Source organism: Neopsephotus bourkii, unplaced genomic scaffold (assembly GCF_033783945.1).
Source record: "Neopsephotus bourkii isolate Nb327-2 ecotype Australia unplaced genomic scaffold, CSIRO-AGI_Nbou_v1 NB_1263, whole genome shotgun sequence".
In the NCBI taxonomy this organism is placed as follows: domain Eukaryota; kingdom Metazoa; phylum Chordata; class Aves; order Psittaciformes; family Psittacidae; genus Neopsephotus; species Neopsephotus bourkii.
In genome coordinates, this window is record NW_026901748.1 from 65,712 (window position 1) to 89,279 (window position 23,568).

At 38.2% G+C, this 23,568-nt stretch overlaps 1 protein-coding gene across 1 annotated transcript in view; it reads right to left on the reverse strand.

Annotated features, from left to right (window-relative positions):
* The window catches only part of NDUFS4 (NADH:ubiquinone oxidoreductase subunit S4), a 47,113-nt gene extending 29,702 nt beyond the window's left edge, over positions 1-17,411 (reverse strand). Inside the window, exon 1 of the mRNA XM_061364985.1 lies at positions 17,255-17,411. Within this exon, the coding sequence (XP_061220969.1) occupies positions 17,255-17,340 (86 nt within the window). The 5' untranslated portion in view covers positions 17,341-17,411. The remainder of the gene's footprint in view (positions 1-17,254) is intronic.
* Between the last annotated feature and the right edge of the window lie 6,157 nt (positions 17,412-23,568).

The following is a 23,568-nucleotide window of genomic DNA, read 5'->3' on the forward strand; positions in this document are numbered from 1 at the left end:
ACCATGTGATCTGCAATACTACTATTTAGACGTTAATAAAAAGTGTTATTTCATTCCCAGAGTGCTTGTTTGATTTTCAACAGGTTTCACTGCAGGTTTATCCCTAATGTCAGGAACTTGACTGAGGAGATAACCAGGAAACACGCCTCGTTCACAGTCCCACAATGACAACTATCATTTCATTTCCGGTTCCCCTTAAAAACTGTACAAACTTTACAACATTCACTTTACCTTCAAAGTACATGAATATGCAATCTAAATCACTGAAGCAACCGTTCAATTTAAGCCTTTTATTCTGTCCCCAACAGTAAAGTAATTGTCACAAAATTCCCAATACATACGTGCCTCTGCCCATATCCGCCTTGACCTTTATACAGCTTTTGTGACAGAAAAACCTGCAGAAGTATAAAACATACATTCTCTGGTTCCATCTCAAAAGATTCTTTTCCTTTCTTCTACTACTGACTTCCAGAAAGGTAATCTGTTTTCTTGCTTTCTCTTTGTAAGCAATAGAATCCACATTATCCTGATTTGCCTCTTTTTGACTGCTTTTGCATTTGTTTTTTCTTCCTGTCAAAACATCTTGAGAGGAGGCCTTAAGAGCAGGAAATTCACTGATTTAAAATTACTGCACACAGAATACTTTAATAGTAACTAGACCAGCAATATAATTCTTAAGTTCAGAAACCATACAGACATTTTTAAATGTAACAGCTAGCAACAATAAACCCTACTATCTTCTAGGGTCATTACTGTCCCATTCAAAACACAGATCCGATAAAATTCCGTCACAGTTACGGAAATAAAGTGTGACGAGACTCCAAACTCACCACAGCTCTGTGGTGAATCTACCCATTTTTCTTACAGTGAGCTCCTTCGTGATGAGCAAACAAGTTTCTAAATGAAAAGCCTTTTAAAACAAAAACCCTTCAAAATTATGTAGACAAAAGTAAAACTATGGTTTAAAAATAAAATTCACCCTTTATGTCTCTTGTAATCTTGCAGACACTTTTCCACATTAATGTAATGCAATCTGCAGGTTCTTGGATTATAACCAACCCTTCACAAGGTCTTCTAGTCCACCAGAAGTTTTTCTTTCACTGAGGCACAGCTGTATGGCTGGTGAAGATGCCACACTTACCCTACAGGGACTCAAAACAGCTAAATTCTCCTCTTGCTGAAGTTTGGTTTTCTGGACCTCTTTCTTCAGATGCGTCTGGAATACACTCCTCCTCCCCAAGCATACTCCCTTTCTCAAACCCCTTAGTCATTCTCTTAATGGAAGATTCCTTCTTTGTTCTCTACATGTTATCCTGTCACACAAATACAGGGTTGTCTTTGTGATTCCCAAGTATGGATAACTTGCATGAATATACAGCAGCTCCTCTGGCTACAAAGACCAGCACTCAGACTATAATCTGGTTTACAGTTACGGAAGTGGTATTTTGTCCCCAGTCGGTACCATTGTGTTGGGCATTTAAATCCCTTAAACTTGATCTCTGTGATTCTGTATCATAATTTTCCTCTATTATCATTTAATAATTTCTATCATTTATTATGATTTCATTATACAAATTTCTGTTGTTCACTGAAAAGGTAACTGTGTATAATACAATTTTGTCTCTGCTATAAATATGACTGATTCTAGCTCATCTTCAGGATGGACTCTGCTTTAATATCTCCTTTATACCCTTTAATGATCTTTCTTGGTTTCAGTGTTCGGAATTTTAAAAAGTTGAAGGTTCCTTTTTCTGTCACAGTACAGAGTTGTTCAGAGAGGCATTACAGACCTGAACATAGCATCTACACTGGGTTCTGGCTACAGTCTGTTATTTTAGAGTCTCACAGTAAGTCTAAATGTCTTTCATATTGTGTAGAGAGGCAGAAGCAGAAATTTGGCAAAGACTACACTACATGGTCTTAAGGTCTTATTAAATACTTGTAAAAAACCTCTTACATTAGCTCAGTAATACAGAAGAAATCAGTGATGACTACTAGTGAAAATGTGTATTTGTAGAGTTGAAAAATTTGTACAGGTATCGCTTATCCCCGAAAAACAAATGCTGTGATCATCTAATGACATTTCTTCCATGGGAAATGTGTACTCCCCTTCCAACATCATCTGCTATTCCAGGAAAGTTACAAATGGGTTCCACATCTCTGCTACACAAATTAAGGGGTCCACTGAGAAGCCATTCTCCAGTCTTAACTACAATATTGACACTCGACCTTATCCCAGTGTAGGATAAGGACATTGCAAAGTTCCTTGTTGCAGTGTACATACTTATGTCTCCTCTTCCCTTCTTACATTAGCTGCCCCGCCTCTGCTGACATCATTAACCAATTCTATTAGGGAAACCAAACAGTGAAAAAAACAACAATGAAGTTTTTTCTGGTATCAGGACAAATAATATTAAGGCATCAAACTTGAACATTTATCTTGGCAGTTTTGGATATCAGTATTTAATCTCTAAAATTCAGCGTATTTGAACTTCTTGAATATCTGCTAAATAACCTATACTTCACCACTATATAGTTTTTAACTGCATGAACAGAAAAATAAATGGAAGTCTTACAAAAGAGATTGCCTGTCACAGAGCCTCTGGAAATGTCACGAGTAATCCCCCACAAGCCCAGTGGAAGATGAGAAGCAGCCATATTTACGAGGCACGAATTCGCCTTTCACAAAGAGCAAGGCTGTAACTGGGATCTTACACAACACCCAGATGCAAAAACTTGTGTTTACCTGATCTAATTCCATAGCTGAAATTTAATTCATTGCACACAAAAAAAGGCTCCTTAACCTCCTTATGCAACATATCTGACTGTTTGATCTATTAGCACCCCCTTTTGGTCAACTGTTGGAGATATGTTGAAGAAAACCAGGTATCACAGCCCAGGTAATCAGATCACAATATAGAGATGAACCCAAGTCTTGAAGAAAAACTCATGTACCTCATGAAAGATTAAGGCAGACATTAAGAACTTATGTCTTAATGGTGTTTTAAGTATTCTGATACTGAATGACCAGGGCACCAGCAGGTGTGAATAAATATATATATATATTTATATATATATATATATACGTGTAGAAGCCACGATGAACCATTCAATACACTGAACAGATAATCACTTAGAAAACCAACCTCTTTTAATATTATGGCATTTATCAGATGTAAGGTTTATAGCATACAGCCACCATAAAGACATTAAATTCTGAACTAAAAGCACATGAAAACACTGCCAGCTCAGAACTTCCACAGCATCTAACCTAGTCTCACACTGCAATTAAGCAGACAAGAAACAAACCAGTATTATGTTCTCACATAAAATACAGACATTAATGACTATCTGTTCTATGATGTCAAATACAGTACAGATCACAGTATTCAGCTCCAATATAATGCATTTTTATAAAGACAGCTTGTAAAGTTGAACTTGTTAAAAATTAACTTAAATAGAGTGGTATAATATTAAATTGGTTTTAGATTCACTATTGTAATTAAAGTTATAAAGACTTAACAGAATCAATGGTATTTTATTTTTACCAGGATACATTTACTACTATAATGCCAAACACTGCCTGTGGAGACCATGTAGCTCTATTTTGTAGTATGAATTGCACAAGTAACTTTTGAGTTTGGAGGAAAAGCAACTTCCCCATTCTCAGACAATAATGGCACATCATGATTTGTCTTTTTCCTACAAAATGATCTTAAATTATGAACACAGTAAACTGTTTGTCTGAATGGATGAAAGGAATACCAATTTATTTAATCTAAACCGTTGAAATTTCTGTACTAAGCAGCAAAAACCAAACAAAATTGAAACAGAAATACATAAACACTGCTGCTACTTGCTGAAAAGTTTATATGCAAAAAAATAGGTTTTTTTTTTTTCAGGTGTGTGTTTGGAAAACAGGGCAGGAACTGACTGTGCTTTTCTGCTAAGCAAATCTGTGATACAAAAAGAAGCAACGGTCATACAAATGTACTGAATAACCATGAAAATAATTTTAAGCATTTGACTTGTTGGCTTGTAACTTAGTGCACATCTTCAAAGCCAGATGTTAAACTTACCTGAAATTCAGAAATAGAATCATAGAATCATAGCATAGTTAGGGTTCGAAAGAACCTTAAGATCATCTAGTTCCAACCCCCCTGCCATGGGCAGGGACACCTCACACTAAACCATGTCATCCAAGGCTCTGTCCAGCCTGGCCTTGAACACTGACAGGGATGAAGCATTCACAGCTCCCTTGGGCAACCTATTCCAGTGCTTCACCACCCTCTCAGTAAAGAACTTCTCCCTTATATCTAACCTGAATTTCCTTGTTTAAGTTTGAATTCATTATCCCTTGTATTATCACTACAGTCCCTAATGAAGAGTCCCTCTCCGGCATCCTTGTAGGCCCCCTTCAGATACTGGAAGGCTGCTATGAGGTCCCAATGCAGCCTTCTCCAGGCTGAACAACCCCAGCTTTCTCAGCCTGTCTTCATACAGGAGGAGGTGCTTCAGGCCCTGATCATCCTCGAGGCCCTCCTCTAGACTTGCTCCAACAGCTCCATTAATTAGGTGGGTATGTGCATGGCACAAGCATGTACACAATAAAAATAGCTTGAGCTGAGGAACAGTTCAGACAAAAATTCACAGAGCTAGCTTGGATTCAAGTCAGCATGCAGGCAAGCGAGCATTGCACATCTCAAAACAGTTCTCTAAATGTCCCAGGCTCATACCTGGCTGTTCCTCCACGTGCTTGAACATAAACTCAGTCATTATTTGCAATTAAACTTCTGAGAAAAAGTCTCTTTTCAGTGCTTCTAGACCCCCATATGCACGAGTCAAAAAAGTATATCAGTCGTCTCTCCCAGATTACAGCAAACATACAAGAAACACTTCTGAGAGAGGGGCTTAACAGGTTAGGAATAAAATGACCCAAAATTATTTAAGTATTTTTGTAGGAGAAATCATAAAACTCATTGTGAAAGGAGATCTGGTATACTACTTTTACAGCAATAGAATACATGACTTATAAGCTGCCCAACTGCTGACATGTGACAGGAACTCTGAACTACTGCCTGTACAGATGCTGATCAGCAATTTTATTTCATGCTACAGTCCAAACCAGAAGACCTAGTATTAAGAAATTATCCACAGATCACAATATGAGAACAGCAGGTTCTCTGTGAACCAGTGGAAAACTCCTGTAGGCAAATCAGACAAAAGGCAAATAATATGAGAAATGCTGCATAGCCAATATAGACTATCAACTGAATTTTACATTATCTAGTTAGAAAGCCCAGTAAAGTTTAGAAAGAAGAGGCAAAAGTTATGTAGGCAGTAAAGACAAAATACACAGGTGACATATTTGCTCTGTTTGTGCTTTCTAAATGTCAGACTTCTCCCCACACATACACATTCAGCCATTCATACAACTAGACAATAACTAAAAACTATGCTCTCTTTATAGTAAGAACAACAAATGTCAAAGGGTTTAATTCCAAAACTGTGAGGAATGAAACTAATGTTCTACAACCCACCTCTGTCTTAGGGAAGTTCATGCATTTTGAACAAGAGCCTTTGAATAATGTAAAATTTAACAGAAAGGTTAGTAAAGATTCCTCTGTGTTTGCAAACTGGTTCATGGCATAGTACAGTCCTGTATTTCATTCTTATCCTCTCCTCTTGATTTAGTCTATTTGACTGTACTTACAGGGTTAGGTAATACTTATTCTAATAATATAAGTTAATAGGAAGGTCTGTAAACCACAGCATATAAACAAAGGTACTTCTTTGTTATTTAATGCACTCAGAAACATTGAACTGCAAACTACTAGAGTGCAAAAGAACCTTTTGAAGTGTTACTAGAAAACTGTATCTTGATTTATAATGGTTCACAGAATTCAGGGAAGCTGTTCAGCTAGTAAGCCTCACTTGTGGTGCAGCTATGAAAAAAATTTAAGAGCCATCTATTAATTTCTGTTTGTAGCATTTCATAGAAGCCACTTAAGAGACAGCCAAATGCCTCACAAATGGCATGTGAAGCAGGTCACTTTTCAGAACTATATGCTCTCAGCAGTATTTATAGATGAGAATGGGAAAATCTAACTAGTATTATTGTGTATGATTTCATTTCATCCTTCCTTTGTCAACTTTGCCTTATCTCAGCCTCCTTACTCTTCAATTTCCTTACTGACATCAAACTTCAGTCCTCTTTGAACTGTTGCTATTCCAGTAATCAGGTACCTTACCTACTCTCCATTATATCACACACACTCACCATTATATCATACCACAGTCCATTTCTTACTTCTTCTGCATATGCACATCATTTCTTTCCTGACAAATTTCCAACTTACTTTTAAGGCACCTGTGAGTTGAACAACTCCAGTGATATTTCAGTAAATCTTTGCTTGAGTTAATCGAGTTATATGCAGAGAACATACACCAATGTTGCCATCTTTCATGCAACAATATAATTTGAGTTTTCAAGTCAGACTGTGATCCACTATTAACAGTCTGAAGACAAACCCTGCCAGACCATGCAGTAGGACCTAAGGGTACCAACAGGTCTTAGTGACTGTGGCTCACCCAGAGTATTCACTGAACACCCCCCGGCTGCAGCCCTGGAGCTCCAGTTAAGCGCATTTCTGGGTCTTCAACCACTGCCTCATCAACATCATTAAATGCACCTGCCTCCAACCCTGCCTCTGGTTCCTGTGTCTGAGGCTGGCTAAACCCCTCACCCAAGCTGCAACATGACTCTAGTCCTGTTCAGACCCTGTTGTCTATATGGCCTTCAGACATGCTCTGCAGATTGTTCCTGAACCTGTCTCCAATTCCTCTTGCTCCTGGACTCCCCAGATGGACCCTGGAGCTTTCTCATGACTTTGCTATGTCTGGGACTGTTGATGGACCTTATTACCAGAAACCAGCTTTCCTCATCTATAGATGCTGTGGCTTAATCAGTGACGGACGGCACTGTCTCCGCTGGGATCACCCTCAGCACCCACGTTACCCCACCTTCAAGAGCAGCAGCCCTTGCTGCTCCCTGACCCTATACTAGTCATTAATTCCTATAAAATTAATTCTTTTCCCAGAGTATGCAGTATATCAACACTTAGACTCACTACTTTGCAACCAAAGCACAGGAGTTACTTTTATGTAGCCTCTATATAATGACAAATTTTAAATCTTACCTCTTTTAAAAAGATACTAACTACACAGGTGTTTTGTTGTGGGCACCAGTGTGATTAATTAGCTTCTACAATATTCATCTGTCTTTAGCTTAAAAGAAATGGTTACTGCAATGTAAGCAACCTATGCAAGTGTCTCCAACAGATGATGAAAAAAAATTATCACATCAAAACTGATATTCAAGTGCAAGTAACAATTAAATGGCACTAGTTTAGAGAAAAAAGAAAAAGTAAAAGTTCTTTCTTCTATAGTATACTCTATCAGCCTCTGCAGTCTTGTAAAAATTCTTTAAATTGATGATTTATATTTTAGTGTTACAAGAGTAATATAATGAAACTCCCAAGCTACTCAAATGAAGTCTACTTTAAAAGAAAGCTTGAGTGCCTTGTTATTCCAGTCCTGTTGTTCTTAATTTTCTTTCCATTTACCAGTATTAACGTAAACACATCTTATAAACATTTTTTGAGAACTCATCTTTGAGAAGAAAAATAACCTTGTCAGCTATCCTATTTGTGTGTTTGCTTGTACTCTTACTTACACACTGACTCCTCCACTAGTATTAATTCTTTCCTTTTGCTAGTCTCTTTTTATACTCTTGCAGTCTGAGCAGCTATCAGCTCTCTGAAAGGAGAACACTAGCCTTGCTATTGCCCACTCTTTTCTAAAGTGGGATAAACCCTTAAGGCAAAACTTGTGCTTCAAATTCATAGAATCACAGAATAGTTAGGGTTGGAAAGAACCTTAAGATCATCTAGTTCCAACCCCCCTGACAAGGGCAGGGACACCTCACACTAAACCATGTCATCCAAGGCTCTGTCCAACCTGGCCTTGAACACTGGCCAGGAATGGAGCATTCACAACTTCCCTGGGCAACCCATTCCAGTGCCTCACCACCCTCTCAGTAAAGAACTTCTTCCTTGTATCTAACCTGAACTTCTCCTGCTTCAGTCCACTACCCCTTGTTCTATCACTACAGTCCCTGATGAAGAGTTCCTCTCCGGCAGCCAAAATAATAATTAATTAATAATTAATACAATACAATAAATGCTAACCTTATTCTTCAATTCCAGTTCAGGCAACAGCATCCCAATTATTTGTCCCTTTCTCTGGTAGACACAATCAACACTGATATATGACAAAACATCACTGCTGCAGAATTTCCCTTCAGGTAACTTGAATAACACAGCAGAAACAAATACTCCTTGAAAACAGGACAGAATAGTCGAAGCTACCGCTTGAAGAGCTCTGTATTTTTTCCTTCATTTAAAATACAGTGGTTCTACTGAAAATGGTAAGCCATTTGTTTATTCTTATGCCTTTAAATAGCCACAAAATACTCCTCTGGTTTTAAAATTAAAGATGGTACTTCTGAACATTATTGACATCAGTTATAACATCCATTAAAATCTCTACTTAAAACTACTGATATATATAAAATAGATGAAAAATTAAACAGTTACCCTCTGCCACAAAATTTTGGTTTAGACCTTAATACACATGGTATCACTAACATTTAGTGAAAAATTACTTTGTTAGACTGAGAGCAAATGATGACATCAGAAGTATTTACATATAATATGTACATGAAACATAGGTCTTCAAGTATTTCATATAAAATACATCAAATCTGATATTTAAAAATTATGAAGAGAAGCTGTTCATGAAATCTTCCACATTAACACTTCAAGAATAAGCAGCTGCAAGAATTGTTTGCCCACACACATTCTCTAGCTGCCTACAGTCTGTCCAGTTCAATCAGAAGCTAACTTACTTCTTCAATATCAGACACAGGTCAAAGGAAGATTAAGCCAGACAGAAATTACTGCAGCTAGAAAGTGGCTTTTTAACAAAATGGTACCTAAACATACTGTTATACTGCCAGGAGGGAACAAGTGTACTTTAAGCTCAGAAATATGCCATTTGTTTCTTAGGAAATATGGAAATATGATTATAAAGATGGAAATGTTAACTGTTCAGCTTGCTTCCTGCTCGTTTAACAGTATCTTTTATCAAGAAACAATAAAGACCAGTTTGGAGGTATCCTCTGTAACACATTCAAAATTCAGTCCTTACACAAAAATTTAAAAAGCTGATAAAAACCCGCTCTATTGTCACGAGAACGAAAACATGTACATGGGTAAAATACGCAACACAATAAACTCTTAAGGATTATACAAATTTACTGAAACTGTTAGTATAAAATAAGATTTTTTAAACCTGTTTTTTTTTCTGAACTATCTGGGAGTAGTTTCAAGCTTTGCTGCTAACTGTGCAAGCCTCTCAGCATTTCAATCTCTTACAGCAGACAATTTCATCTATGACAGACAATTTGGCCAACAGCAGACAAATCAATACCTGCCTGCAAAATGGGATTATCTTTAATTTCTAGTTTTTCTCAACATAATAGAATTTAATTTCAGGCCCTATGGCAAAAACAACAACAAAAAATTAAAAAAAAAAAAAAAAAAAAAAAAAAAGCAAATAGACATGGCTTACTCTTAAAGAACCAACACTGCCAAATTTAGGAACAGGTATTTTCCTGCATCACAAAGAATCACATGCAACATAGGAACTAGGAACAAGACTGTATGTCAATCCCAGACAGAAATAGTCCCTATTTATGTCCAGAAATTTACCTTATCTAACTTCTGCCTAACTGTTTTCAAGCATGCTAGAAGTTCACAAGTGCCTTAAAATAAATAAATAAAAATTTGAAATAAACAGTCAGAAGGTTGGGGATGATGAGGCATTATTACCATACTATGTATGTAATTTGTCATACAATAAGTTATAACAGGACATCAGCAAAAATAACATTCAAAATTGAGAATGCAGACAAAAGTTAGAAATATGAAATATATTAACTGTAATTATTGTTTCCATCCTCACTATTCATCACCATGTGCTTAACAGGCATTTATTTTGTTCCAAAAAAAAAAATATCAGATACTAATTCTGCTTGTGTCTAGTTGTGACTGAAAGACCAAAGCAGCATGCTACTGAGGTGGTATCAAATTCTCAAGTTATTTGGGGTTTTGGAATTTAACTTTTGCTGCATCTCACTGGCACATTTTAATAGTGCCTGTTTTTGTGAAGAACAGCTTTGAAAGTTACAGTTCCTATCAGTCAGAATTACAACCCAATCCAACCATCTTCTGGGTTTTTCCAATCATATATAAATATTGCATCAAGTTGAGCTGTATAATGGCATAACAAGGTTAATTGAGTCATAATGCTCAAACCTACATTAAGTCAACATTAAGGTCATTTTTGTAATCAAAAAAGTAGTATTTTTCCACTAGGAGTTAAACCTGCTGAACAGTTTATATTAAACCACCACCACTAAAACAAATGCTATTATTTTGTTAACACAGATTTGAAACTCTATCTATTGACAGCTGGCATTCAAATTCTCCATGTATCCATATGGCATTTCATAATCTTTCTATTAATTCCTTTAGTTATTTGACCAAAAAAAAAGTGCTTGAAGTCACTGTAATAAGTTCTACAAATATATTCCTTTCAAACTTCAAGATACCAAATATTTGGCATTAGGAAATACCAACATGAAAGCCTTGGGAAAAAAAAAAAAAGTTTGGGGCTTTGTTTTGAAAACAAAGTGTCATTTTCAAAGCCAGTGTCAGAAACTATTTTAAACTGTTTAGTCCCTGAAGGAAAGTATTATGTCCTTCTGGTTTAGGATACCAGTGGCAACAAACTTCACCTCTACCTTTCAAGGATTTTTTGTTTGGACTGTTCAGCGTTTGGGGTTTTTTTGGTTTGTTAGGGTTTGGAGGTTTTATTCATATCGCCACTCCTCTTCAAATCTTAAAGGGGAGAGAAGATTATTAGGTTCTCAGATCAGTAAATTTAAGGGGAAAGTTATTCTGGCGTGTAACAATACTTGTTTTAAAGATATGCCTAATTTAGGTAAGTGACATGCAGCCTGAGCCCATGCTGACTAGCTGTCACAGAGCTGGTAAGAAGAGCTTTCAACTCTGTTCTAGTGCAGAAACAAGCACATCCCTTATATGCTAGTTATCTTTCAATACAAACATACTTTAAACATCTGCCTTCTTGTCTATTAAACCTTCTCTTCCTCGGCTAGACCAGTACTGAAAGTGACAGAATTTACCATGCGATTCACCAAAGCCACTTTCACCTCATAATAAAGATGCATATCTATGAGCAACACACCAGTCAGAATAAAGGACAGAAGCAAGGAGGACAGATAAGCAACTTTGAGATCATACACAAAGTACTTGATACAGGACTCAAGTCATCCTACTCACCAGAAACCTCCTCCTCTCCCTCAAACCATGTGAAGCTTTTGGGGAAAGAGGACCTTCCTTCTCAAGAGTCAGACACCAGATAGTCATCGAAGGACATGTGATTACAAAAAATAAACACCAGTGACGCTTTCAGTCACAGTGAATATACAGGATTTGGCTACTAGATCCTCTCTTATCCACACAATTATTATTTGAACAGTGTGGACTGAGTCAACGGGAGTAGGTTTTAAATGAATTAAATGCTTAGATATATGGAACATCTACTTTTCCCAAAATACTGGATTAGGCTATCTGCAGGATCAGACAAATACTCACTGCTGCCTGGAGTCTTGTTTTTTAAGATTAAGCCATTAACTGTACAAGTTCCAGTGCTTTTAATCTTTCTCTCCCCTCACTATGTCCATTTGACTCTTCACATCTTTCACCTTGAGTCTGCTCCAAACCTCCACATTACCACAATCTTGAGACCAAAAATCTCCCTGCAGTTTCATTCTGCATTTCAGTTTACAGTTGGACTGCTGTGTTGCAAGAGTCTGACGCACAAGACTTTCTTTGATATATATTAAAAACAAAACTGATATTCAAGATAAAACTGTAAAACTCAAGTTCAATATATATTTTAAAGGCCCTTTTTCCTCTATAAATAATTAAAATAATTATTTGTATGAATACCACTTACACAGCAAAGGGCAAGACCTCAAAAAAATTCTTCCCCTGCTCTTACCTTCAAATTTTATTTTGAGTACTGTTTGCAGATGCAGGTAGCCACTGGAATTAATTTTGTCAAAATTAAATGCTGCAGTACTGGGTTGGGTTTTTTTTTATTCATGAAAACCAAAGCTTACAAAGTGTCTGAACCTGACAACATCCCACATACACTATCCCACACAGTGTTTGAGAGTAAGTAGCAGACACACATGAAATAGTAAGTAATACAACTGCTGCAACATGCTGCTTGTTCAAAACCTGAGAAAACTGGCTAGCCCTTAATAGAGCTTCTATTAACTAGATGCAGCCAGAGCTTTGTATAGCTCTCTAGTCTGCCCAGATCTAGATCTGGAAAGTCTACTAAACCCTGTTTTAATATATGTCTTAGTATGAACATGCACTAAAAAAGCCAACATTATTTTGAAGAAAAAGGGAAGAAAAAAAAAAACAAAACCAAAGAAACAAAATCCAAACACATAACACAAGCTAGCTCAGCAACAAAGAAAAACAAAACCCAAAAAAAACCCGAACTCCTGAAAGAGTCAACCCTCCACCCCCCCCAAAAAACAGCCTTTTTTTGAAAATTAATAAACATTTTCTTTATTATTCATGAAAGTGCAAGAGAGAAAACACGTTTCTTCTATATAAGTCCTAGGTTTCCCACAAAAATAGCTTTCCCCTCTTTCTACTGAGGACCCTCGCATAATAGCTGAAGAGTAAGATCTAAATGGTATCCCATCTGAATGAGGAATGGTCTCCTCATTCTCTTGAGCCTATAGCATGAGCTGAGTAACAGGCTTTCTACTAGACAAAAATATTTGCTTTCATAACCTCAGTTCATTTATGAACTAGCAAAACACTTGCTATCATGCTCAGTCTTTACAACAGAATTACAAGAAGAAGGTAATATATTTTGAAGAACCATAATCTATCACTGAAAAGTGAAAGAACATTCTATTAGCACAAAATGTAGGGACTGTTTGGCCAGGTATTACACTTGCACACATAAAATACTTTGCTTCTGCAACAGAAGTTAGTATCTTCGTGTCCTGACTGCAACAGCTTGTGAAATAAAGGGACTCTGAAATAATAAACAGTTTTGGAGCAGACAGCTGATCCCAGTTAAGTAGAAATTAGTTTGAAGTTTTCTTTTCCCAGTTCACCCTTATTTTCTAATGCAAGGAGACACTGCAATCTTTCCTAACAGAGACATTTAAAAATCCCTCTTCTGCTTTCCTCCAATTCAAAAGAAATGTAATTATATTACTTAAGTCATACCACTTCATCAAATTTTGGCTGCAGATAACTCAGATGTAAAACTTTAAGTCATTTGGTAAGACAGACAAACAAGGTACAACTTTCCTCCTGAAGAGGTCAAACTCAGAAGAGAATGTTCCATATAATTTCAAGTTACTGAAACCCAGACACACTTTACAGTGTGAAAGCTTCAAAACTGTGATCCAAGCCAAGGAGGCATTTCTACTTTCTGCATCAGGTCTAGCTATCTGCTGATGTTCTATTAGGCTCACCGCCAGAGTAATGATGGAATCAGTAACTACTGCTTCAGTGATTTAAACTAGGCACATAAAACTTCATGAAGTTATGAGGAATGTTGCTGCATGGTTTCTTAACTTCAGACCAAACAATTCTTTGTTGTGTTACCAGTAACCAGTTCAGAATAATCAAGCAGCTTGGGGTTGTATATTTTGAAGTGCTTAAACATGTACTGATAATTCCAATCTTTGCACTGGGGGATGTCATAATATTGGTAAGTGCCAAACATAAATCATGGTAATCAGAATAGAACCTTTCTTGTGACTATTGGAAAATGATCTTGAGACTTGTTTTCAAAATTAGAGGGCAGCCATATTATTCTATAATTAAAATTCTGAAAAATGTAGAACTATCAGAATTTTCACATGCAAGTACCTGCAAAAACACCACAAATAAAACTACTCCTTGAAGGTTTAAACTTTAATCCTACAGTGTTCAACCAATAAGCTATAATACTCCCATAATGAAATTCTGCAAGTAACATGAAACTGTAATTTACCAAGTTGCATCAAACTTGACCAAAACTTACTACAAAACTCAGTAAATAAAAGCCTAGTGCTGAAGTGATGAAAGAATCATAGAGATCAACTAGGTTGGAAAAGACCTTTAAGATCACCGAGTTAAACCTTTGCCCCAGGACTGCCAAGTCCACCACAAAACCATGTCACGAAGGGCATCAACTACACATTTTCTGAACACTTACAGGGACAGTGGTTCCACCACTCCTCTGGGCAGTCTGTTATAATGCCTGACCACCATTTTGGTAAAGAAATATTTTATAATATCCAATATAAACCTCCCCTGGCTCTGCTTGAGGCTGTTACCTCTTGTCCTATCACTTATTACAGTATTAGCTTTTATTGTTAGCAATTCTAACACCTATATTTACTTTAAGACATACATCTAGCAAACTGATATAGTACATTCTTTCTACGGATTGAAAAATACACCAATTACTCCAATAATACATTAGACAGACAAAGACTTTAAATACACTCTGAATTTGATGTAACAAAGCTATCTGTACCAAACGGTATCTGTTAAAATACTTTTCTGAAAGAAAACCAGTACTGCAGGATCTGCATACCCAATTGCAAGATAACTTGCAAACCACTAGATTCTTAAACAAATAGGTTTTTTGATAGTAGCTAATCATTATAACCAGAAAATAAGCTTAAGTGGTTTGTATTATAAGACCATTCACAAATCCATGAGGTAGGGAAGCTCCTTTATCCCTTTTTAGAAAATGAGATGTGAGATACTAAAGCTAGATACTGCCAAGCTTTGAGGAATGTACCTGTGTACTTAAATTTATTATATTGGAGACATCTAGATTTCTGGTAAAACAGAAATGGTATATAAGGAAGTTATCCACAAAGGAAAACAAACCAAACTGCTGCTTTCAAGAAGCAATCGAAAGTATAGAAGCAAAAGACACACCTTCTCCCATGCAACTCTATCTACATTTATTACCACACTGTAAACTGCAGGAAGACAGCTTGAATTTAAAATTTAGAACCCTGGATATTTCTTTGTCACTACATAACTTGAGTCTCCCTTCCAAGCAGGGAGACCACAGGGGCTGCTTAACAGTATTTCTTGTATAAAACCAAAACTGAGAATGGGGAAGATATAACTTTCAGTGCCTGCTTCACCAAGGAAGTAATGAATTACTTTAAAGAAACTATGCAATGAATGCCAACCTTAACTATTCCTTCATGTTGCCAAAACTATCTTACTCTGAAACATCTCCTCCTTGTTCCACGAAAATGTTATTCTCGCTCTTCCAACATACAATGATTGTGATGATGTGTAAAACTTTAAATAAGAAAAACTCCTAGTGCTCTTCCCTGCATCTTCTCTGGGAAACCTGAAGAATTATGATCAGGCTACTCTCCTATGGGATTTGAAGCGTAAGTTCCAGATCCCTTCAGGCAAAGATCTTCAACCTCCCTCTCAGTGAAAATATTAAGAGACACTGATTCTTCTGTCTCCCTCTGTGGCAAGGAAGGAATCTAAGCCACTATTTCAAAAAAGAAATTTCTTGGAAAAAATGCCAACTTAAAGACTCCCTACATCACATATCCATGCTGTTCATTCCCACCTCTGCTACATCCTGCTGTTTGTTCCGGAATAACTACTTAAAAGGTAGTGTTTAAAACAAATAAATTTATTTTTAACCTGAATCAGTTGTCTTATCCAATCTATGACTTGGCACAGGCAACAGTTGTGTCAAGACTAGAGAGGACTAAAAGAAGTGCAGAAACAAGCAGTCAAACAGAATCATGGTTTGGTTTGGAAGGCACCATAAAGACCATCTAGTACCAACACTCTTTCCACAGGCAGACACCTTCCACATCAACACTAAGTTTCTTCATTAGCATAGAGGAATTTCTAAATTCATATTCCCAAATTCCAAAGCATTTTTATGGCAGAGGATTAACCTTCAGCACTGTCAAGCAGGTGCCAATTTTAAAAGGGAGGAAGCAGCAGTAACCAATGTAACAGAGCATAAAAAGTGGGAGAAATAGTATGGCCATAGTCCTTCTTTTTGTTTATTATGTGTATATACAGCTTTCTCTCTGTGTTTATATATGTGCATATATGTATATGTGTATATAAGTATAAAGACCCCACAATTTTTTAGAAGTTTTTTGACCTAACTTATATGCCTATATGTAAAGATATAAGTAGAATGGAAAAACAAATCTTCCAAATAATAGCTAATGGCATTAAACCATATTTTGAATCCTGACTAGAGGGGAGTCCTACAAAAACTTATGTCCTGTGACATGCACAGAAGTAAACACATGCACATATCTTCAGCAGGAGGTTGGGTCACATACTGGACTTTCAACACAGGTCTCTGCATTAAAGACACAAACAGCAAAGTGCCACCAAAAATTATAAAGTGATACCCAGCATTATTTCGAGGAATCAGTGAGAGCTGCTACGTACCCTCTGGGAAAAAAAAACAAACAAACAAACAAACAAAAAACACACAAAAAAAACCCAAACGGATCTTGGGGAGGGGAGAGAGAAGAAAAACTACGTGATACAGAATAGGGCAAAAGGGTAAAAATTCCTGGGAAAACCGTGCTAGCGATGCTTGCAGCCATCGCCCTCTCTGGTTCCGTACAGCGAGATAAACGCTGCCAGCTACGCCGGGCACAAAAAGGCTCCTCTGCCGCTTCGACCAGTTCTCGACCTCCGGGAAGGACGCCGGGCGGGCGGTCACAGCGAGGAAGACAGCAAGAACAGACGCAGACGAGCACGCTCAGCCCGGGAGGAAGGCCCCAGCCCGGCGCCCACAGGACACCCGGGCGACCCCGCTCGCGACGAGAGCCCTACGTGGCCCTCCCGGCCCAGCGCCCGAGGCGACCGCGGCGAAGCCCTAGGCCCGGGTCGGCCTCCTCGGGAGGGCAGCCGCTCGCCCCGGGCCGCCGCCAGCGGGCCCATGGCAGCAGCGGTGCTGCCGGCGGAGTGCCCGCGATGCCCGTTACCTGGCCGGCGACAGGCGGAGAGCGGCGACCCCGCTCCTCACGACAAAGTGCCTCAGTGCCGCTGACATTGAGAGAGCCGCCGCCATGACGGTCGCCGCAGCCGCTGGGAGACGGCAGCGTAGCAGGGCCAAACCTCCTCCGCCCAGACAGGAAACGCGAAGAGGAGGGCGGAAAGAGGGAGGAGTAGAGGAGGGGGACAAGTTGTGAGGGGGAGAGGGCTGGGGAAGGGATGAAGCGAGAGAATGGAGGGTTGCTGCTAGTCCACAGCTGGCACTGCGGAAGGTCAAGCCTTATGCGGAGCCCTGTGGAGGGGCCAGGCATGTGTTCAGAAACATTTTCTGGCAGCTTCGGGCCTGACGCCATCTTCTCGGTGGGGGGGATGAGTCCCTGGGAGGAAAGGCACCGGGCAGTGAGCTGCCTCCACCTGGCAGGGTGGCTGGACTGGTCGGTGTGTGTCTCTCTCCCGGTTGGACTGGCAAGGCAGGGAGGGCTTGGTGGCTTCCAAGCCTTGGAGCCCCTCCAGCTTGGGCACAACATTTATGGTGTTGGTATTTTTGGCGCTGTTCTTTCCCATTGTTTCACAGACACAATGGTGCACTCTAGTCAAAGACATCAATTCTTTGATACATCTCGCACTTGTTTTTTAACATACTACTTAGTTGCACTGTCTAAAGTGGATCCATATTCTTGGTTCACTAGTAAGATAAGACTAACATACTGTGGTACTTTCAGGAGGTCTGTTTTATTTTTAAACCAATTCCAACTTCATTTGAGCAAGGAAGACAGGCCCTGTGCTCTCAAAGGGAATTGAATAATAGTACCGGGAACACAATAGTTCTATACACTATATACACTATGCACTATAGTTCCCTGGAAGCACTATAGGTCTGTGATCATGCTGAAAGAAGGCACGTAACTATAAATTAAGAGTTAAATACGATAATCGGTGGCAAAACCTACAATGACATCATTTCCAGAAATGTCTGGTACAATAGCACGGTGTTACAGTAGAATCTGTAATATTGTGAAAGACTGAAAAGCTTTTGGTTCGGGGGGGGGGGGGGGGAAAGACTGCATTCTTAAGACTATTCTGACTATTTTTATATTAAAAATCTGTCGACATTTTGTAAAAAGCTTAACTAAAGTTTCAGCTTCAATTTTGCTGAAAAATTGAAAAAATGCTTAGAAGTTTGTAAACAGAAAAGTGATGAAATTCCTATTGGTGATGTGGGTTTTGACTGTTCCTGCATTGCTCCAGATGCCAGCCAAGAACACTTGATTTTGACAGCACAGTTTGACAGGGTCAGACACAAAAATTCTACACAAGCAAGTAAATTCATCAGTTTCCTGCCCCAAATAAAGAAAGGTGGAAGAAGAATAATTCTAATGAAAAGTTAAACTTTGAATGAATGTCTTCTGGGGTTATCAAATAAACAGAGCACTAATTTCCAAGGGAACAAACAAACAACACCCTTGTATTATATAATCCTAATTAACTGTCAAACGTAGAGCAATTATTTGAATTAAGCAAAGGTTGCAAAATACTTTCTGTTGTAAATCATTGTAGTAGAACTTTCCACTCTCAAATACTTAATCTTCTATGCTTTCTTTCTGTCAAATATTTCTGAATTGTGTAGAAATGAAAATGAATGCTGTTGCTCAAAACAGCAACAATGCTGCAGAAAGAAAAGGCGTAAAAATTTTCTGGGCAGCATAATACAGAGACACAGTAAGGACAGTGATCTAAAAATTTGGTGGGTTTAGGAGTATTTGAACTTAATTTTTCAATTGTCAGTGAATATGTTCAAAGTTAGATGCAGTAAGGCAGACAGCAGGAGTAATTTTGTAGCAAAGATGAAAGAGCTTATATTGGGAGGTCATATCCTTCCTTAAATGCAGGTGGAGAATACCCCAACTTTTGAACTTGCCAGTTTTTCTTTGGGGATTTTGAGAGAAAGATGAAACACTGTTTCCCAAAGTTGTTTTGTTTTGGGCTTTGTTTTCAAAATATATCAGTTATCAGCCTAATAATGCACCAAACATGCAGATAGACATAATGAGAATATCTGCATCTCAAGAAATTAATGAACTTTTCTCTCTTTTCCAAAATATTTTTCCAGTGCATGTGTGCTGGTAAGTTAGAGGAGGCATTCACACCAAGTCAGATTTACTTCAGCTAATCTAAACTCATCCCTTTTTTGTATTGCTTCACGTAGGAAACATCTTCTGTCAGTTCTGGAAGTAGAGAAAGATTTTACAGCTGTTCAAAGGACCAGTGGTTTGGTGAGGCCACTTGTCCTTGAGGACTCTATTGTAAACTGAGGCAATTTTTTTGGGTCTGTTGACTTTGCATCAGCTCGCAGATCATCATAGCTCAGCCAAAGACTTTTGGGGTAAGTCCAGCTTTGTGTCTGGTGTTTTCTTTCCCTGTTAGAGATGGAGTCGGTGGTTTGGGCAGCACGTGAAAGCTCCTGTGTTTCACATAGCCCAGTTCTTTGAACTCTTGCTCTCTCTGCTACCTCTTCTTTGGGTGGGGGAAGGACAGAGGTAGGTAGCACATGGCAGCTGGAATTTGAAGCTGCCACCTTATTAACTGAATCTGTCAAAGGAGGGTGCCAAATTCAGGAAGGGCCTTTGGCAGCTCAAGAGACATGACCTATGCTAGATCACAGCAACTGATGGGCTTGAGCATTTGCGCAAGTGAATGTGCTGCTAATTGCTAGCACAGTCCCTGGAATCGTTTTGGCCCTGGCCAATTAGCACCATCTCAAACAGTGTCTGAGCACAGCCCGGGAACTAGCCTGGGCCTGGGCCTGGGCCTGTTCCTAATAAGTCGTGTGGATGAGGCCATTCTGGGTTTTGGATTGTTCTTTTGGAGCAGAGGAGAAGAAGAGAAAGCTCCATGGATGTGAGCTGTGCCACGTAAGCTGAGCTGCATCAGGGGTACGAAAGGGTCCTTGGACTGTTTATTTACTAATATAAATGTTACCATAGCATTTGTTGCTGAAGTATTGTTGTATAGTAGTTGCAAACACATGAGAGACTATTTCAAGACAAGTAACCATAGCTCTCTAGAGACAGCATGTGTGGCAATTCTAAGTACACAGTTTACCATGAAATTAATATGCACCAACAGTCCACTTGCAGTCTGGTGCCTGAGAAAGGGAGAGATACAAATTTTTCTGGCTACCACTACTCCCCCAGGTTTAGAACTAGACCTGTAAAATACTCCTACATAGGTTTAATGATTACTGTTTTACCTGATTGGCTTAAATTTGTGCAAATGTATTCACATATAATGCAACACCTTCTTAAATAACTATTCTATGATTCTATGATTCTATGTCTTAGGTTAAACTAATGACTTTTTGTGTGAATAGTCTTAGAAAACGAAGTGTTAAATGCTGTATTCCCCCGAATAATTCAATACATCAATTTTTGAGATGGCTGCAGAAGTATCATTCTAAGTCCATACTTTCATGAAGGCTTTTAACTTTTCATTCATAATTCCGACTGCAAGCTGGTCTTCTGTCACTGATATACTGTGAAACACTGTCCCTCAAGACTGGAAGAGTTCATGTGCCAGCACTTATTGTGCTGTACAGTATGCTCACAGTTCCTATTGTCTCACTCTATGAGAAAGCTTATTAGCTTAACTATGCAGAGTTAGAGTCATATTTTTTCTTCACATATGTAAGCTGCACACATTGTGAGAATTGGAGAGGAAAATTTAACCTTTTACTTTTTTCCTGAAAGACTGAAGAGTTGCACAGCTTTATTCCACGCCCAAATCAGCTCTAGTACAAATAACTGCAGTCTCAAATAAACCACAGCTAGCTCTTAAAAGCAGAATTCAAGAACTATTCCTTAATGTATTGTTGCTTTGAATTGGTTTGCTTTCTTCTGGGTGGCATAGAGGAACTATGTAGGAAACAATAACATCAGTCTCAATGATCTCAACAGTCTAATGTGGCAAAGAACTGGTGGAAAAAGGGCACAACATACAAGAAAACTGATTATACTGGCTATAGCAGCATGTATTCCCAGTTCCATTTTGTTTGTCGGTTGTATTGCTTTTACATACAGAAGCTGTTATTTCAGTATTGGATAGCTTTCAGATTCTGACCCTTCAGACATCTCAGCATGGCAGCTTAACATACTCTAAGTAATTCATGTTAATTAACTTGTGGGAGTGGAAGTTAGTTTTTAAAATACTGATGTTTAGTGTGAATGTTTTAATTGAAAAATTTTGTCTTTGTAAGGATTTACTCTGTAAGAAGGGACTCTTTGTGCTTTGTTCTGTCCAAAATAAATTCTTTTGCAGATGAAATACCAGCTGCAGTTGTGCTTCCAGGTTTTCTGAGTATTTGCAGTTAAGACAAAGATTATTCCTCTTATATAGTCGTTTGCAAACTTTATCATGCTTTAAGTGTCAGGATAAATTTAATGGGAGAATTTGTCCCAAATGTCAGTTTCTGCATTTAAAGATGAGTTAGCATAAGAACATGATGTTTTGGGATTTTAGTATTTATTTACATTCTCTATATGGCAGCCAGGTTGGTAAGGAAGCTGACAATATTCTCAAAGTCTGTTTGATTGCATATGAAATTTAAAGTGTAGTTGGAGCTGTCTGGATTTAATTCCCCCCCCCCCCCCCCTTGGTATGGGGGAATAAAATATCTCAGCTCATACAGGAGAAAAAAATTAAAACCAGGCAGAGCCAGCCCCATTGTAAGCTTCACATGCAATCAAACGGCCTCGCAGGGAAACTCTCCTTCCTGGCTGCACTGCTGCCACTGGTGAACCACAATTAAAAAAAAAAAAAAAAAAGAACCAAAAACAAAAAACCACTTTTTATACTCCCTGCTTTCAAGCTAGACATTGACATGTGAACCAAAATCTTCTTTTTAACTATTGCCCGGGAGGCCACCAAAGAATCCCAGCTGACCCCCTGCCATCAGAGTGAGTGATGGTCGGCTGCTGGTGTTGCAGCTCACTTCCCCCAGGCTGCCACCCTGAGAGATCCCACCATCCACCGTCGGTGTGAGTGACATTAGCCCACTGGGCTTTGAAAACACTTTTCAGGTCGGTCATCGAGGAGAGATAGCTTCCTTCACACACACCATCAGGGTGAGTGACGTCAGGCCACTGGGGTTTAAAATACAGACCCTCAGGCTTGCTAAGCTGACACTGCTGAGAAAACTGCTTTTATTGTTTTACATCAGCAGGGACCTCTTTGTCTTTTTTTGCATTGTTTACTTAGAAGCCAGCCTCCCCCTTCCCGACTCCCACCCCAGACAATTATTAACATCTGTAGGGTAATTTCTACTTATTCTTTTTTTTCTCTCTCTCTTTTTTTTCTTTTTTTTTTTCTTTCTTTTTTTCTTTTTTTTTTTTTTTTTTTTAACTGGAGGTAAAGCAGATTTTACTCTTTGAATTTTTATAGCCATCTGCTTTCTCGTATGATTTTTGAAAGATCCTGGGTGTGCCTGGGTATTTGTTAGTGGGAGAGTCTTAGAATAATAAAAGGAAAGAAAGCAGTTCTCAGAGATTCTGGTCCTTTTAGCTTTCCAGGTCAGATACTCTTTGATCGATAATGCTAATGATAGTCATTCTTCCTTCTTAGCTTTTTCTGAGGTTCCTGAAAAATTAAGGCTTCAAGAAATGTTTCTCTTCAGTCTTGACAGAGTATGACTCTGTCTGGTGCTCATGCTGCAAAAATTAAAAGGCTCCTTTCCAGGCAACCATTATAGAAATCTATACCTGACATTTTGGATGGATTTGGAACCCTAAATTCAGATGATGAAATTTTAGAAGCTTTGTGAAATAATGCATAAGATTTAGGATAAAAAAGCTTGAACCAATTAGTATGGAGTAAAAAGCTTTAGAATTGTCATCCTATAATATTGCTGAAAACACTGTATCATACAGTATTAACTAGTGCAGTAGAAGTACCATTTCTGTGAACTCTACTTCCCTTTCATTCAAAATTAGGAAATGTTTCTTGATGTATTATGGAAAACTAGTGATTTTTATTTTTTTAAATACTTAAGGAATTCTAATTACTTATGAAAACTGCAAACATAGGTAAGCTAAACTAAATACATGCATTTAAGATTTTGGGAAAATAAATTCTGAGAAAGATTACTTGGTTAATTGTTAATGTATTTAAACATTTAGAATAGTATTGAAACTAACATTTTTTTGTCTGATTTGCAACTTTTTTTCTTTGCTCTGTGCAATGTGAAGCTCTTCTCTCACTGATCTGATCTTCATTTGGATGCATAAACTCATTTTGGATTCAGATTTCACAA